The sequence below is a fragment of the Acanthisitta chloris genome, unplaced genomic scaffold (assembly GCF_000695815.1).
Source record: "Acanthisitta chloris isolate BGI_N310 unplaced genomic scaffold, ASM69581v1 scaffold3133, whole genome shotgun sequence".
Classification (NCBI taxonomy): Eukaryota; Metazoa; Chordata; class Aves; order Passeriformes; family Acanthisittidae; genus Acanthisitta; species Acanthisitta chloris.
This window is the reverse complement of record NW_008665313.1, coordinates 102,999-121,004: the sequence shown is the minus strand read 5'-3', so window position 1 is coordinate 121,004 and position 18,006 is coordinate 102,999. Positions and strand designations below refer to the sequence as shown.

The 18,006-nt window shown below is 39.8% G+C and overlaps 1 protein-coding gene across 1 annotated transcript in view; it reads right to left on the bottom strand.

The window, feature by feature from the left end:
• The window catches only part of PDE3A (phosphodiesterase 3A, cGMP-inhibited), a 77,701-nt gene that overhangs the window by 19,312 nt on the left and 40,383 nt on the right, over positions 1-18,006 (bottom strand). The window contains exons 2-5 of the mRNA XM_009071680.1: positions 14,091-14,351; positions 11,166-11,320; positions 7,651-7,766; positions 4,068-4,287 (exon numbers count right to left, since the gene is read on the bottom strand). Of these exons, the coding sequence (XP_009069928.1) occupies positions 4,068-4,287; positions 7,651-7,766; positions 11,166-11,320; positions 14,091-14,351 (752 nt within the window). The remainder of the gene's footprint in view (positions 1-4,067; positions 4,288-7,650; positions 7,767-11,165; positions 11,321-14,090; positions 14,352-18,006) is intronic.

Genomic DNA, 18,006 nt, shown 5'->3' with positions numbered 1-18,006 from the left:
CTGCTGACAGTGCAAGATTATGTCACACAGTATAAATCATGGTCCAGGATGCTTTCTCCAGACAAAACTACAAGAGTGAGCTGAAATGTTATTGGAACTCAGGAACGTAAAAGGACAAAACTATGAAAAGGCCTCAGATTACCTGGCCACCACCATTAAATTCGTGCTGCCAACAGTAAGCCTGTAGCATGTGAGTTTTTTTATTGAATTTTTTATTCTCTAAGTTTATCAGTACAAAAAAAATTTCTCCTGGTTCTGTATTACAGCTGCCCTATAAAAATGAATCAAAATTATGAACATGTGCCAGAGTCCCATACAATATTACAGAACTCAATTTGAACACAGTTGTGATCTGGCTTTACTCTCCTTTTTCGTGTTTAAAACTTGAATATGTTCCCCTTAAGGAGGAAAAAAAAATGTTTTGTCATTACTTAAGTGGCAACATACCAAGTGCATAGGAACCAAGAGTGCATTTTGGATAGAACATGAGGTGACATGACTCATCCAGACATTTATCAATGAAATTAGAAGACAGAGTTTTCTTCATCATTCCCAGAACAGAAAGACACTGTGGAAGGGATCACAGTATCATGCCCTTTACAAATGACTGGCTCTTCCCTTCCATTAAAAAGCTTTATTCCTTGTGTATGATTCCCTTTAAGCTCTAAATGTGAATTCAATACCAAATACCAAATATTATTACTTACACAAGTAGCAAAAATTGTTTCTAATTATAATGCCCCAATATATTGAGTCTAGGAGCTGAAGGAACAACAATATACCATGAAAACAAGAGAGAACATAACAAGTCTTAAGGCTCATTTGGCAGCATTATATCAAATCTGCCTCTGAAAAACTGAAATTTTAATATTTTTCTGTGGTTTGAGTCAGTATTTTGTGGCATATCTCGTCTATAAAAGCAACTGTTACGCAATTATTTTGATGGTTGAACTTTGGACTAGAAACTTTTTACCATCATAAATTCAACATATAAAAATGGCTGAAATCCTGTGCCAGATGACTTTTGACTGGGTCATCCAAAACATATTCTGGAGCTTAGTTTGCCCTACAAACATAATGAATTCCTGATAGGCTTTGAAATAAAAATGCAAATCTGTATGCAATGGTACCTGTAGTGCATAGCCAAGCAAATATATCTTGTATCACTCAGGTTTATAAACAAGATGAAATAAAAGCATTAATTTCTCTCTCCCCTATTCTTTTTGGTTTCCATAAGGTCAATGATAGGGAGCCTTTGATTTGCTGTCATGTTTCAAGGCTTTTGCATCACTATGAGTGCACCTATTTATTCCCAGAACGTATGCAAACTCACACTGATCTAATACATATGGGCCACAAAGCACTATATTAAAAAAAAATTACTGAGCTATCCAGAAAGCCACTTGAAATCTACTCTGTGTTGGAAGCAAACGTGCCCATGCAACTTTAACTCAATCCCTTCATGCACAGGCATTGTAATACCCTCCTTAACTTTGGGATTGTTTAATATTTTTTTGCACAGGATTCCTGCCTCATTCACTAAGCAGAATTCAAAGTGTTTACTTACAAGTTATTTTAACAGCATTGCCTGATATGTGTTTTTGTTTAATGTGGGTTTCAAACTGTGCTGTCCTGCCACATTTCACTTTGTAAGTGAAAAAGAAGTACAGTAAAACTGCCATCTTGATGCCACTGCCTGGGTGGATCTGACTTAAAGCATTGAACCCATCAAGAGTTCATTTCCCTCTTTTGTTGTTGTAGGGGGTGGGATTGGTTTGGTGGTGGCAGAGGTTGGTATTATTCCCCTGCAAGGCAAGTTTTTTGGCAGTAAACATAGCAGATTGCATACCATGAGGACTAGCTATCTACCATGTGAAAGCTCAAGTACAAAAAATTTATTTCCAGTGTTTGTAAATTTAACTCACAGCTTGTCTAAGCCATTTAATTTCTTTGGTATTTGGTTCTTTTGTTTTGTTTCTTAATTGTGCCTACATTACTAAGGGGTGCATTATTTCAGTGCTGTCAGTTCAGCTTATATCTGTGGGTTTGACACCTCTATATGCATGAAATGTGAGAGTGCTTATGATTTTCCAAAGGATGTTAAAGGAACTGTGACTATTAACACTATTGGAAGCCAATTCTATTCACAATCATTACACCACAATATTTTAAGCAACATGTTTGTTTCAAATAATCAGCAACAAATTCTGTCTCAACAATGTAAACTCTTTGCAGGGGTTACACATTTGAAAACAAGCAACTTGAGAACTGAAATATGCTATACAAGCTACGCAGATCACGTCACACAGAAGCCACATAGAAGTTAATGAGCATTTTACCAGTGATTACTATGAAATCAAAGACTGCACATGTCAGGAAAATACATTTCACTACTATCTACAACTACCTTACATGGATTTTTTTGGAGGTTTTTAATTGTTCTCTTTATCAGAAGGCTTCCAGAGATTTTTGCTACTTGTGTAAGTAATAATATTTGGTTGAAGGAGTAATAAAAGGCACAGCTTAATAAGACAATAGCATTTCTGTTGTGTAACACAGTTTTCCTTTCAGATGAATCAGTCTCTCTTTTGATAGACCTTTGGAAAACATTTAAAAGCACTTAAGGTTCTATTTAGTCCCCTAAATATACCTTAAAAGCCTGTCTGGATCCTAGTCTGAACTCCAGTGAGGATGACTCCCTTGAGCAAATTCTCTTGACTTTCTCACACTAGCCCTGCACACAGCATACTGAGGCACATCCATGGTCACATGATTGATGCCAGAACTAAAGCTATTTCCAAAGATAATCAAACTTGATAATGTTCACCCCAGCCTCAGATGATGTGTTGTCCACTGGCACATCAGTAATCACAAATCACTCACTGCTATGACCAAAAGCAGTATCTAATGAGTAAGATAACCCTGAAACTGCACTGGAACAGGCTTTGGAATACCAGTGTTTCACACTATTCTGAACTGGATATATATCAAACTCCAGTAATCTAATTTAGCAACTCAGAATCCTTTCTGAGAAGATAAGCAGAAGAACTTTCTTTCCAAAAATGCTTATTTTGCAAAGCAAGTCTGATCTGAGTTATCTAATAAAAGGCTACTTTAAAGTGTGAAATATATCACTGTAATTCTTAGCAGTAAAAAGAACTTGTCTGCAGTTGATTTCTGAAAAAAAATCCCAATGGTATGTAATTTGCCTCTGCCTAGGGAAGACAAGACCCACTCCTTCTTAAAGAACACTTGAAATTACATGGACTTCAGGCATTGTTGGCACACCTCTATCACAGGCCTATAGACCAGAAGATGTTAAACCCTAGCAGTCAGATTTTTTTATCAAACATCAGCTGTGGAAGACTTGGCTTGTGACCTGAAGGTGGCTGTTCTTGTTAGGGGCATGGCGTGAGAAACAGAAGCTGTTAACATGAAATTCAACTTTGAGATCTGCAAGTTATTGACAAAGAATTGATTTATGAATCAGACTGTACATCTCACATAAAAGCAATAAATGCAGCTAACCATCTTCCACTTTAAAAGCATTTTGTAGCATTGATCTACACAATTACTCAAAAACTAGAAATTGGAAATATCAATACACAATACTGTGTTTGTTTGTGGGCCAAAAGAGCTTGTTCATGAGAACATGAAATGATTCCAACACATGTCAAATTCATAGTATCATAGTATGCTAAGGGGTTGGAATGGACCTTAGAGATCATCTAGTCCCAACCCCCTGACCTGAGCAGGGACACCTCCCACCAGAGCAGATTTTTCAAGGGTTTTATCCAACCTGGCTTTGAACACTGCCAGGGTTGGGGCAGCCACAGCCTCCCTGGGCAACCTGTGCCAGTGTCTCACCACCCTCACGGGGAAAAATTTCTTCCTAAAATCTAACCCAAATTTGCCCTCTTTCAATTTATCCCCATTAGTCCTTATCCTGTCACTGCAGTTCCTAACAAAGAGTCCTTCTCCAGCTTTCCCGTAGCCCCTTCAGATACTGGAAGGTTGCTATCAGGTCCTCATGTAACCTTCTCTTCTCCAGGCAATTACTATCTTACCTGCTGCAGATGACAGAGGGGCTGATAATAGGGTCTGACAGGGTAGGTGCACTCTGAGTAGAAGTTAAGACTTTGTGTGGCTTTAAGCTCTGCTTGGTGTCAGTATCTGTAGAGTCTGGAAATGACACGGAAGATGTTTTTCCAGTAGGACTTGTGGCAGGGGTCCCCTGAATCGGTGAATGGCATGGGGAGCTGAGAGGTGAAATATTTGGTGGAATACCTGGCAAGAGAAAAATGTAGTCTTGTCAATTAACAGAAGTGGCAGATGGTTGTACTAGTTCACTGTGCAGAAATACTCCTCTTGAGACGCACGTAGTTTCCAAACAGAAAAATAAGAGAATACCCTTCTCCACTCTGAGCCAAGCCCAGGACTGTCACAGAGAGATGAAGTTCCATTAGTATCAGCCACTTCTACTTGCTGAAGATCTGGCTCAAAATACGAAGCATATTTTCCCTGTTGAGCAGGATGCACTAACTGGCAGGCATGAAATGAAAGGCATGTGTTAGTGCCATGACTATTGGTATCAACATGTTCTAGTAACAGAGACACCAAACTCCAAATAGGCAGTTCCCAGGCCCATCTGCAGCTTTTCTTTGTTTCACTGTCTCCATCTGTAAGGCAGAGACAAGAAAGGCTTACACATATTCCTAGAAAATTTGGATTTCTATGTCTTTGAAGACTAGCAATAAACCAAAAGAGCAATTTTCAGTAGTCATACATTATATAAAATACTGCACTTCTGCTGCCATTTCTGCATTCCTCACAGATTCTGGCCTTGATCTTGTGCAGCTTGAGGTTATTTTTCAATATCTGGTGCTCACTATGCAAGGCTTAAGACCATTACCTGTACCAGAGATATTGTACTCCTGAGCTAGTGTATCAGAAACTGTCAATATCCACATGTGCAAACACTAGTGAGATGCAGTTTTCTCTGTCCCTTGTTCTGTCTAAGCAGCACTGCCAAGCTGAAATGCATCAGCTAGTCCAGTGTTTGAAACAAAGTGCTGTCTTTTTCTAAATCCACTTCGCATTTTCTAATCTCAGACAAAATGATCCCACTCGAAGTGTGGGGAGGCAAACTTTATCTATTTTAAAAGGAAATGCACGTAAATTAAGTTACATTCTGTTCTAAAGTTTGTAGGAACTCAGCCCCAGTTAATTTACCACATTCATCTTCAAAGCCAAATGATATAAAGCCCTTAGGAACTCGAATCAGTTTTATGTTTGATTTGTGCCCACTACCTAAATGCATTCCAGACCCAAAATTATCTTAGAATAAGGCAGTAAGTTGATCTAAATCTATGAAATACTAACCTTGCAGGATATATGTGTGCAGTTCCAATGGTTTTGCCTGATAACAACTTACTGCGATATGAGGCTAAAATATGATTTACTGTTGACAATCCAAGACTTAAAAATATAAACAAAATTGATAGTTATTTCACTGTAATTTGGAGATATCCAACATCTCCTCAGTTTTGATTAGGGTATTTCTTCAGCAAACATGTGGTATGTATTACTGTCTTAATTCAATGATTGCAACTAGGATATTACACTCATCTTGAGATCAGAAAACTACAGCCTTCAGAGCAATTAAAATGTTATCAGATGGCCATGACATAGGGAAATTGCTGTAAAACACAGAAAGCCTCTGTTTCACATTTACTACTCCATTGAGATGTCTGCTTTTTGTCCAACAAAAATGTGTTATTGAAAACATTTCGCAGTCTGTTAGTTGCACAGGGGATTGAATTGGATTATTATCTATCTTTAAGTTATATGTTGCCAGGTAATATTTATGACTCTTAGAGGATACAATTTAGAGGATAAAACACATATGGTTATCTTTCAAGAATTTAAAGCAAGTCTTGGGAAATTAAACAGTAATAATATTTCTAATCGCAGCTGGACTTCTACTGCTCCTGTCTCTTGAAATATTTTTGCTGTGTTTTTTTTAAGGAGTAATTTGCCAGGGTAGGTAACCATCAATGTATAAATTTACCAGAAAAATGCAAATCTATTTTCAATAATCCAACATTTAACCATTTATTGGCAAATGCAAGAGAAAATATGTCTTGCTACAGCAAGGAATTTTGAACAATCAAGATAAGAATATAATAAAATTAGAAGGAGAATTTTTAAAGTACATCCATCCACTTAGGTCCTCCAGAACTACTTATGTGGAGTGTCGAAGATATAAACCATTGACTTCAATTTGATGTGAAATTACATATGAAAACACTTGAAGTTTTTGCCAAAATAGGTATAGCTAGCAGTATTTTAAAATGCTAATGTTTTAATGCATAATTAAAGACAGATTTTATAAATTTACAGATTTACAGATGTAGCTAGACCAATGCCTACTAATAATTATTATATATATTGCCAATGGAGCTAATATGTAAATGTCTAAACTGCATTAACTAGTGCAAAGTGAAACAATTTAGCTGGAACATCAAAGCTAATCATAACTAAAAATGCATGATTCTAAACAGGCTAAAACATTGAAATCTCAATCTTCTACATAAAATGCTGACACAAAAACTTTTAGTCCTCTGCATCAGCACCCCTAGGAATTGCTTGTGATGGAACAGAGTTCTCCCTTCATCATGGGGAAGCTCTGGGCAACAGAAATGAGTATTAACATTTCCTGAAAGCAGAAAAAAACCTAAATATAAAACTGATGGTGTTGGTAAATCTTGTTTCCCAAGCACAAAGTGTTAGACACCCGACCTATCTCCCTTTCAAGTTACTGCATGAATCTCTGAAAATCAAAAGTGTAAGTTGAAATCATTTAGACCTCTTGTACAGTTCCCTTCAGTTTGAAAAAGAGATTTGATGTGACAGCACTAGATATGCAGAATAATTGTTCAGCCATATCTTCAAACCCATCTCTAAGTTGGGATTCTCTGACTTTTCCAATGTCAGGCCTCAAGCCTTGCTCATCCCTAAAAATCTGTAAGAACTCCCTGTACTTTCTCAGTAATGAGTATACAGAGATAGAGCTCTGAGTTACAAAGGCTTTGTCTTGGATATGTTTGCATAAGACAGGTCAGTTGTTGCTTCCAGTTCCAAATGACATTATGTACGTTGTGCTTTGGGAAATCTCAGTCAGGAAATACATACAGAAAGTTAATGTCACAAATGTACAAAATACTTTGTTCTCAGCCCTGCTGCAGTCAAGGCAATTACATGGATATAAATCCCAACATAATTTAGTATTGCACTTGCTGCATCATGTCACAACTAACCTATATAAATCAAAAAAGTAAAAACATTTACAATAGCATCACTATGAGCTATAGTGTTTTAAGCCACAGTGTTGTGGGGTTTTTTTTAAATAAAGGAAATAACTATATTAGATATATGTGTGTATACATATATATTTATATAACCCCCATGGCAGGGGGGTTGGAACTGGATGATCTTTAAGGTCCCTTCCAGCTCAGACCGTTCTATGCTTCTATATTGATGGAAGCAATAACAAAGTAAGCAGATTGGTCAGAGAACAAAAGCAGCTGCATGTGCTAGTTACCAGAGAGCAGCTAAGTGAGCCTGAGAGAACCAGGGATATCCACTCACCTTGCCTGCTCTGCCTTTTGGCATTCAGGTGGTTGGCAGAAGACATGGCGTAGGAGGTGGAGAAGGACCTGCTCTTGGTGATTGTCATCAGAATTGAGCTGTTCCAGGAGTCAGGGCTGCAAAACCAGAGCACAAACAAGCATTGTTAAATGCAGGAAAAAGCCTCAATGGCAGATCTTAAGAAGTTTAGGAGTTGCAGAAAGATGTATGTGACAATGGGATAGCACAAAATCTGACAAAGAAAACAGCATCTATGGGCTGGCTGAACTGCTGTTTGTGAGGCTCTCAGTACTGTGTTCAGCAAAAATATTTACAATACGGACACTCCAAAGCTGAACTTCCTTCAGTGCTGAGGTCTATTTGCTTTATTTACACAAAGATGCCTTCATTATATTGTTCTGACAGTACAAAGAAGCTCAAAAGTTGACTCAAAATAAGCTGAATTCATATTCTCTTTCAATGCCTCTTTAAAAGAGCCAGAAGTGACAGAAGCTCTCAGTGTAACTGAAAACTGTCTCCTCTGCTGCCAGTGCCACGGCAGATACCCAACAACCCCTTAGGCACTGGAGGAACTCCTCAGGAGGCTAGGGAGGTCCAGAAGCATCCTGCAAGGCCATGGCTATTGGTGTGCCCTTTCACCCTCTAGCCAGCTGTAATGCATGCTGTATCAAAAAACCAAAAAAAAAAATCTAAAAAATCCCACTGAAGACAGTGGTCACTGAGGCAAGAGAAATGCACTGAAGGAAAATACATGCCTGTGTCTGTGTGTTTAATAAATCCTTGTCCCCTACAACAGCATGGACCCATGCTTTCAGCCTTTGGGCCGTAACTGTGTACCAGAAGAGGCCAAAGTCTTCTGTACAGCAAGAAAACTGTGTTTATCATTGTTTTCCCAAATGACATTCATCAAATGTCAGCTGCTTGCAAGGATGCAGCACTGGCTCCTATCAAGGCCAGTGAGCTCTCTGGACAGTCCCACTAGGCATCTCTGGCTCCATGTTCCTCCTCACAGCCTCACGTGCAAGTGATGAGGTGACATGCAAGGCAAAAGACAGATTTTAAAAGTAGTCTAGCCCCAGGTGAACTTGAAACAAACTTGAAAGAAAGAATTTTAAAAAAGCATTCTGAAAGAAAAAATCATGTAACACTGTGTTACCTCCACAAACTACCTACAAAAATATTTGCTGGTTGTCTTCACTGGCCCAAATTCCTACAATCTGTGATGAAGTAAGACAAAGAATCCAGATGGCTTTTTAAATTTTTGTTTGTTTGTTTCGGTTTTTTAATTGACAGGAAGAATATAACACACTAGCCCACTGCAAAGCAAAAACAAACCAAAGCAAATGACAACAAAAATCCCCAAACCACATTCTTTGACTTCTTAAAGGAGAACCACTGGATATAGAAGTGACTGAGGGAAACAATGTGGAAGCTCTGTTATTTTTCCCATATCATTAGAAGCCATAAGAGGACCATGTTTTACCAGTTTAGTGTCCTGGAGTTGGAAGACTATGGGATTACTAATCTCAAACAGAGATTTAGGGGGGATTTTTTGCAAATGTGTGACTAGATGTCCCAGGCTTTGAGGAACAAGCTGCATATTTTCTAGCTGCAGAATCTGCCACAAGGCAATTCCAGTGCCAGCCTCTCTCCTACCCTTCAACCTATGAAATGTTACTTTCTCTGTGACCTGTGAAGTGCTTGAATTTGGTACAGAGGAAGTGGCAGATTGTCAAGATTTTTTTTTCCTCTTCAGTTCAAAATTCTTCTCCTTGAAAGAAAATCTCTCTTGCTCTGCCAAAATTTTTAAAGCTAGACTTATAGGATTAATTTTCCCCCTTTCTGGAACACACATTGTTTCTCCTACTGTAAAAGAAGAACTGCAAACAGTAGGCTGGGAGCCTTGACAGAGCTATAATTACACAATTGGCGACATTAACATAGGAAGAATTGATAGCTTGCTCAGTTGGCTCATCATGCAGAGTTATATAACAACTGTAGGAAAGGACCAACAATAATATTTAACTGCTCTCCTTCTTCCTCTGATTCCCAGCTCAGGATGGTTACATATTGTGTGAGAGTGGGATCAACAGTATAAATCAAATGCACCCTGGGAACCACAGGTCGGTAAGTGGAGAACATTTCCATTTGGTTACAGCTTCTTTATATTCACTTTTACTGAGATAGATGGGACTCCTCACAAAGGCAACTTTGGCTAACCATGTATTTTTCTTGCACTGGATATTCAGTGTACTTTGCAGGCTGCCTTGAGCACCTCAGTGCTCTGCATGACAACCTCTTCTATGGGAAAGGTTTATGGATTCAGAGGAAAGACCTTGGAAGAAAGCAGCTCTCTGGGGCTGTGTTCACCCAAGCTATCCAAACAGCTGACACTGGTGATGTCAGGCCTTCCCAGGTCCTATCCTTTTCTCCACTAATGGCACCAAATTTTAAATTAAAAAGCATGTGTGTCTTCTGATATCATAGCTCTGAATTCTCTTCTTGAGTTTGGTGCTTTTGTTCTGCTCTTCCTTTCCCCATAGCAAAGCATGTCCCCACATTATCTCCTTATCCACCAGCTCCAAGATGATAGGCCTTGCTGAGGTGGGGAGGGGACATGAACTTTGTTCTCACAGTGTGGCACTACAGCTGACTGCCCTTCACCCTTTCTGTGAGGACTCTGCTCCCTTCTGACCAGACTAGAAAAATATTCATCATCCCAGAAAGGAGGAAATCCTGTTGAAACAGGTAGGCAATGTCACTGTAAACAGCACCTGGGATCCAAGCCTCTCTTGTCACAGGCAAGTGCTCTTCCCTCAAGACTGACAGCCATTCAACTTCTTCCTTCATTGGCTGCTACTGGATTGATTACCTGCCACAGCCCTTGTGGAAGGTTAAAAGCAGCTCAACTCAGGCTGTGTGGTAGCATGGAAGTCCCAAAATGTGAGGTACGTAGGTCTGAATGCCCTCAGACCTCTGCAAATGCACTAGATGAGTCATCTGCTGGATGTAAGCAGCTGAGACACAACTTCTTCCTCTCCATTTCATGGGAGGACTGCGTAGTTTATGATACTGGCTCAGGGAACAGGCCCTGAGAAGATTAAGGGGTGGAGAAGTGCTTTATGAACTGGTTTAATGACAGGACCACATCTCTAGGTGTGTTCTTAGAAATGCCTGGGTTACTTATTAGAATTTTTTCTTGGTTGGGCAATACCCACATAGGAAACCATCAAGAAGATTTTATCCAGATACTTTGCCTTTTTTTCCAGTTTTATTATGCAATTCTTTATTAGCATAAAAATGTTTCAAATTTTATTTTCCTTCCAAATAATATGAATAATTTGGGCATAATCTGACTAACATTGGGAATGCCACCTCTTTGGCAACCCAGAAACATGAAGAAGTAGTTCTAACACACTTCAGAGTCAGCATTTTTGAATGAGGGACATCATCAGTCAGAACCAAAGAAATCTGCCCAAAGAGAAACATAAAGGAGAGAAGAGGCAATTTGTAACCTGGATGAAGATGATTCATGAGGTTTGATGCTGGCACTGCGATCCCTTCTCACTGGGGCTGGCTCCAGTGTAGGTAAACCAGTGGCTGATGTTGTTGTGGTCCAAGTTGAGGACACTCGTCTCAGCAGTCCTGGAGGCAAACTTCTCCGTAAGCGCTGGAGAGAAATCAGTTGTTTAGAGTTTATATAGAGCTTACAAACCTTTAAAGATGCAGAGGAAAAACCATTTCCATTTGATTAATTCTGCTTGACAACACCTAGTGAGGTACCTTAAATCTGGATTCTCCCAGGTGTTATAGTGTCTACCTTCTATTCAAACCAACACAGCCAATGCTTTAAATGCTTGGAGAGTCTGGACCATCTTCCCTACTTCACATTTAAAAAAAGGTGCATATCCATAGCCTCATAACCACAGATATTCAACACCTGATGTGGCTAAAGGCACTTAAACAATTTAGCAGGGCCACAAAGGTGACTGAAGGAATGGAGCACCTGTCATATAAGGAAAGCCTGAAGCCTGAGTGAGCTGGAACTGCTCAGCCTGAGGAAGAGAAAGCTCAGGGCAGATCTTTACCAATGTATGCAAATACCTGAAGGGAAGGTGCAAAGGAGATGGAGCCAGGCACTTTCCAGTGGTGCCCAGTGACAGGACAAGTGGTAATGGGCACAGACTGAATACAAGAAATTCCATCTAAATGCATGAAAACGTTTTGTACTATGAGGACACTGAATGCTGAAAGGGGTTGCCCAAAGAGGCTGTGGAGTCTACATCTATGGAGACACTCAAAACCTGACTCAGCATCCTCCTGAGTAACCTGATCTAGGCTGAGCCTAGAGAAACCTTCTCCTGTTTGAACTGAGAGACTGGATGATCTCTAGATTTGACTAGACAATCTCTAGGTGCACTTTCAACCTCAACTATTCGGTGATTCAAACTGTCACAAATGCTCAGAATCAGAGATTCAATGCAAGAAAAGCCGTAAGAAAAGTAGTGGAGGGGAGCTCCAGCTTCTTTTTTCCTGCCAAATCTATCCAATCCAAAGATCATCCACTGAAATCAAACTTTCATGCTCTGCGATAGGATATCTCTTGAAAAGTTTAGAGAAAGCATCACTGTTTGCAGAATATTTTTCTTGACCAGTCTGCATTTTTCTTTCACCTGACTCTTCCTTTTCTCCATTAACAGGACTCACATTGGGGTTTTTTTGAATTTTTGAAGACAGAGATACTAAAGTATGATGATGATAGAGACTTTTTGGATCCAGATTTGCTGCTGCAGATGCTATAATTTTGTAAGATGTTTCTCTTGTAGTTCTCAGGAAGTGCTTATAGTTAAGAACTAAAATAAATATATCTCTGCAATGGAGAGCTTGGACTTTGCCAGAAGGTTAAGAAATATGAGATGGAAGACACCTGTGGTTCTGCAGCTCAGACTTACAGATAAACATGTTAACATACTAACTCCTTATCCAAAATGCTCAGTGTGAGATGCTTAAAGACTCTAAATTTATATTTAGACACTATAATAAAGGACTGAACACTATTGGTTTTATGAACCATAATACATTAAGGTCAGTGAATTCTTCAGTCAAATTAGTTCTCTGTAGCATCAACTCATTTCTTCATCCTTCATTTCTCTCCTCCCTCACTAGGTGTTATGCAATGACAACCTGGTATCTGTTTCCTGTGTTTGCTCATGTGATGGCCGTGTTCTTCCACTTAACTTTTCCCCTCAGAGCCTAGAGCACAGCCATTATAGACATGTTCTCTAAAAGAAATTGACAGATGTGCTTAAAAACCTGTGAACATCCATTTCATACATACAGCTGCTACACAGGCAAATAGGGTAATAATTATTATCACACTAAACGATAATAAAAGGAGAATGACAAGTGTTGCAATTTGGGTGCTGGGAAGTGCTGGGATGAATTCTGGCTGCTCCATTTGAACTGGAAAAACATAAAAGCATTCGCCTGTGCAATGTGCTCTGCCTCTATTTAATTTTACGAGGGAGACTGCAGTACAAAAGCATTTTGGTTTAGTTTCAGGAGTGAAATGTAAGCTTTGCAGGACAGCTAATTAGCAACAAACCTACAACTCAAACTGCTTGAAAGCTGATGTGTTCTTTCTGGTTGTTCACTTACTAAATAAATGTGGGTGGTTAACACTGGTTATTTCCTGTCGTATTCCTGAACATTCATAAATCAATCTGTCAAGGCAGTAATATATGGTGGTTTTGGTTCTTTTTCTTCTTCAGACTAGTTCTCATGAGCTCACAATATTTGTCATACTAATGACTGTGGTGAGCTTTTTGTTTGTTTGTTTGATATATCGCATTTTAAACTTGATCCAAAGCACCTGGACATCATCAATAGAAACTTTTTCATTGACTTCTGTAGGTTTAACAGTTCTGGTCAAGGAAAGGAAGAAGAGGCTGAAATTGATATAGAACTTCAAATTCCAGTCTTCTAAGTGGGCAAAGAGGTCTCTTATATTACTGCTTATTTCCTACTGCTCCTTGTCTAGGATAGTCATCCCACATGTAGTGGCTCTAAACTTTTGAGTGGGAGGAGAATTTCTGTGTGACAAGTAATGGGGCAGACTTGTGAGTCTGGATGATAAAAGGCTTCTTTTTGCTCTGCTCTCCATCATTTCTTCTCTCTTAAGCTCCAACCAATAGCTGCAAGTCAATATGCACACCATCTGTGTGAGCTATTCCATGTCAAACATCATCTTCTCAAGATGCCTGACTCAAAGTTAACCTAGTTGCGAACTGAAGGATATACAGGAATTGTCTTACTATGAAACCAACAGTCTACTCAGCTGTCCTTCCATACTAGAGTAAATTGTTAATCTGAAGCTAACAAGCAAAAAGCCCAGTGACATCTCCTGCTACCTTTAGGGAGAGCCAAGTTCCAGTACTCACCTTGGGAATGGCTAGTTTCTCTCCTTTCTCCGGACATTCCTCTGAGTCGGAGCAGGTGTAGTTCTCGCTGAAGGACACCAAAGGATTCACCCTTGGCTTATGGATGGCCTGGAAGGTTAACTGTGTATTCAGGAGGTTGCTCACTGTTCTCAGCGATGTACACACGTTAGGGGGCAGTGAAGGATCTGCCAAAAGGTCTGTAATGAGCCCATGTGCTTCTCCCATGACAGCGATGTCCACTGTGATACTGGTACCAGAAGACTAAAGAAAAGAAAAATAATGTGTAAGACAACAGCAGAGAACAACTTGCTGAGCAGTATCTAAAGCTGTGGTGAACTCTCTTCACAGCTTTTGTTAAAGCAGTTACCTACCCAGAGTGGAAAGCTAATAACATGAAATAATTCTTTAAATAAGGAGAATGATGCTGAATAGATTGATCATCAGGCATAATGCTCACTGTCTGCAAAGACTTTGGAATTCCATCACATCTGATTTCACAGCTTTCACTATCTGCAGCTGACTTAACCCATCTGAATGAGTTGTTACAGGCTCCCTCCACAGACACAGTCAGTGTCCAAGGGCTATTTGCACAAATAATTCTGGAGACACAACTTAGGATGGGAGGAATCTCTCTTGAGAGCTGTCTGTCTACTAACTACAGAGGCATCTAGAATAACTAATATTCAATGCTTACGCTTGGATGAATGAAATTAATCCCAAGCACATATTGAGATCTTTGAAATATCTCTGTGCAGCTAGAATACAATCTTCTGGCATGGTGGCAACAACATTCTTCTCCAAGCAGATGCATATTGGGCAGCTATACCAAAACTGATATGAAAGAAAAAGTGGATTTTTCAAACCTCATTTTATTCAAATGGAATTGATGAAAATATCCACTCTACAGACTCATATGACCAATTCAGATGGTCCTTACTCCTTCTTATGCTTGAAATATACACCTACTTTACATACACCATTTAGGAAGAATTATTAACTGAAGTGTTGTGTAAGCAGAAATTATCCCAAAGACCAGCTCCTATCACTGGTAAATCTCACACACTCTAGCCAGTACATGGATATAATTGACCTGTAAATGATGCAACACAAATCAGCTGTGGCCCAGGCAAACCTCTTCATGTTTAGTCCACCCATCACACACAGGTGATCTAACACAGCTGTAGCACTGGACTTCCAGCACATGCACAAGAGGGTTGATCCATAAAAGCATCTTTGAGTTTCTCCAGAACCTCCTAACATTCAGCAACTCCAACTACCACCTGTCCTGAAAACCAGTAGGGCAATATATTGGCAATAAAAGAAACAGTATATTGCCAAGGCAGGAAAGTTGTCAAGTCTGAATTGACAGCTATATGATACAATTGAAAAAAAACCTAAGTATCTTTAAAATCTACTAAAAGAGCAGAGAGACTGGATCCACAGAGAAGTAGAACAACTAGAAAGGCAGGAAAGCATATGGAATTTCAATACAGCAATGGCATTTCAGCCTCACTAGCTGGTATACTAAAGCTCACCAAAAATTCTGCATGGAATCGCTAATTCAAGGCACTCCAAAAGTGACCATTTATCCTTTGCTGTGTTTCTGACACATAAGCTCTAACCTGCTGCTACTGTTTGGGACTTATCAGCAGGTGTACATGCAGTTTGCCAGAGAGACCATTCTAGGAGATTTCGTATTAATTTCTTTTCATGTATACCTTAGAAAAAGCTAAAATATACAGTTTTCAAATGGGGAAGTTATGTCTATTAAGAGAGCATAGGAGTTTCTAAAAGTGGCAAGCAAATAGCATGGAGAATTGGTCAGACTTAGCAGGAGAGTGATCAGAGCTCCAGCCAGAAGTGACTCACCAGTGACAGCATTTATGGACCTCAAAACACAAAGAAGAGTGTGCCACAGCTTGACACTGCTTTGTTCTCACAAAACGCTTTACAGGCAACAGAAAAGTATTTCTAAGGAAAGTCATATATTACCTAAATACAGCTAAACCTCTCCTCACTATCTTCCCAGTTGCTAGTGTGGACATCAGGCCCTTGGCAATAGCTGTTTCGCTCCACTGATCCACTCTTCGTGTCCTACTTCTTGCTAATGCAGGATCCACTCCTTGTGCCCTACTTCTTGCTAGCACGGATGTAAGCTCCAGGACCAGAAGACAGGGCTCCTCTCTCACAACCAGAAAACCAGCCTCTTCTTCCCATATTTCTTTGCCATGATATGAAATAACATAAACCAGAAACCACTTGATATACTGAAGTGCTATTTCATCCTACTGAAAAAAAAATGACTGAAGTTAATTTAATGGCTCTTTCATTGCTTAACTTCTCAGGAGTGCACGCAGAAGATTCTGGCAGATGCTAAAGAAAATTTTTAAATTAAAAGACAAGGCTTGGGGTGGGAGGAATTAATTATCTATCTTAACCTCAGCCCTGACAAACAGACCAAAGGGGAGTGAGGGAAAATATATCATTCAAAATGCGATAGAGGCCTCATATTTTCAGCAGAACTGCATAATCTACAGTTTGAAATTCTATTAAGTCTGGAGCCTGGAGTTGTTGACTGCCAATCAGAAACAGAGATTAATACTTCAATGAAGTAAACAAGTCTGACTCAGCGGGCTACAAGCAGAGGCCCAGATTTTGTACAGCAGTACTAATATTTTGCAGAGCAGCCAGCATTGTTCTCCATGATTAGTACCAAGTGTGGAGAGGGAGAGCCCTTCTCTTCTCAATGGTGAATTTCTGCCACACGGCCCTAACATGTGGGGATGCCTTGTCATGTCTTGCTGACCCGTCTTGACTTCTGTGAGCAGCAGATCTGTCTGACTCCAATGCCAGGCTGTGACAAATGTGAGGACCTGGTGCTGAGGCCAAATGGCCCAGGAGAAGGGACACCATGCTCCTTGTCTGCATCCTCCCTCCTGAGCTGTGCCTGCACCTCACCACAACGGGCAGTCTGCAACCAAATCGAGTTAGGTACTTACGTATTGCACAGTAACATGCTGCAGCCCACACTCCACCAGAGCAAATCAGTGAAAACAAAGCACTTCTCTCTTTGGGAGTGTGCCCTGCACCTGGGAAAGGCTTCAGAACTTGACAATGGCACATATGATACACCTCTGCACATGTTCCTCACACAGCAGATGTGGCAGAGCCTTTTGCATTCTACTACTTCATGCAGTTCTGACCCTTTCAACTGACCTTACATAAAATCCATGGCACCATCCACTCTGCCTGCATGGAGTGCACCCAGCAAGGTCAGCTCTGTGCCTGCGAGGGATCCTCTCTGAATGTCCCTCAGCAGGGCTGAAATGAGATGTGTATCCTGCCAGCACAACCCAGACAGGGCACCACGAAACACCAACATGGGCAGTATGACATACTGCACTGCACAATACTTCAAAGTGACAACATTTTATACTGTTCAAAGACATCACTGTATTGTACTGAGCTGCTTGAGTATCTCACAGTTACAGCAATATTTGAACTACTCGTAAGGCTTAGAATCCTGACAATGAGAGCATATGTAAAACAACAACAGGCGAAGCTTAAATTCCTCTCTAAGAAAGAATCACAAGAGGATAAACACTGCTCCAATCCACCAGTTTCAGTACATTAACATCACATCCTAAACTGGAAAGGTTTATAAGTTTTAATTTACTTGCACAGTACTTGTACAAGGAAAGCAGCTTCTTTTTCAAGCAGCTGGAATATTCCAACTCTTTCAGGGTGAATTTAGAACACTATCAGACTAGTCTGACTAAATAAAATTACAAGTATTTAAACTATTATTTTTAAAAAAAGCTACAAGTTGAATGCATGAAAACAAATATATTTCATTTTTCAGTAAAACAGTAGAGAACTGTGGATGTTTTGCAAACCATTATTCAGAAAGTAAGCA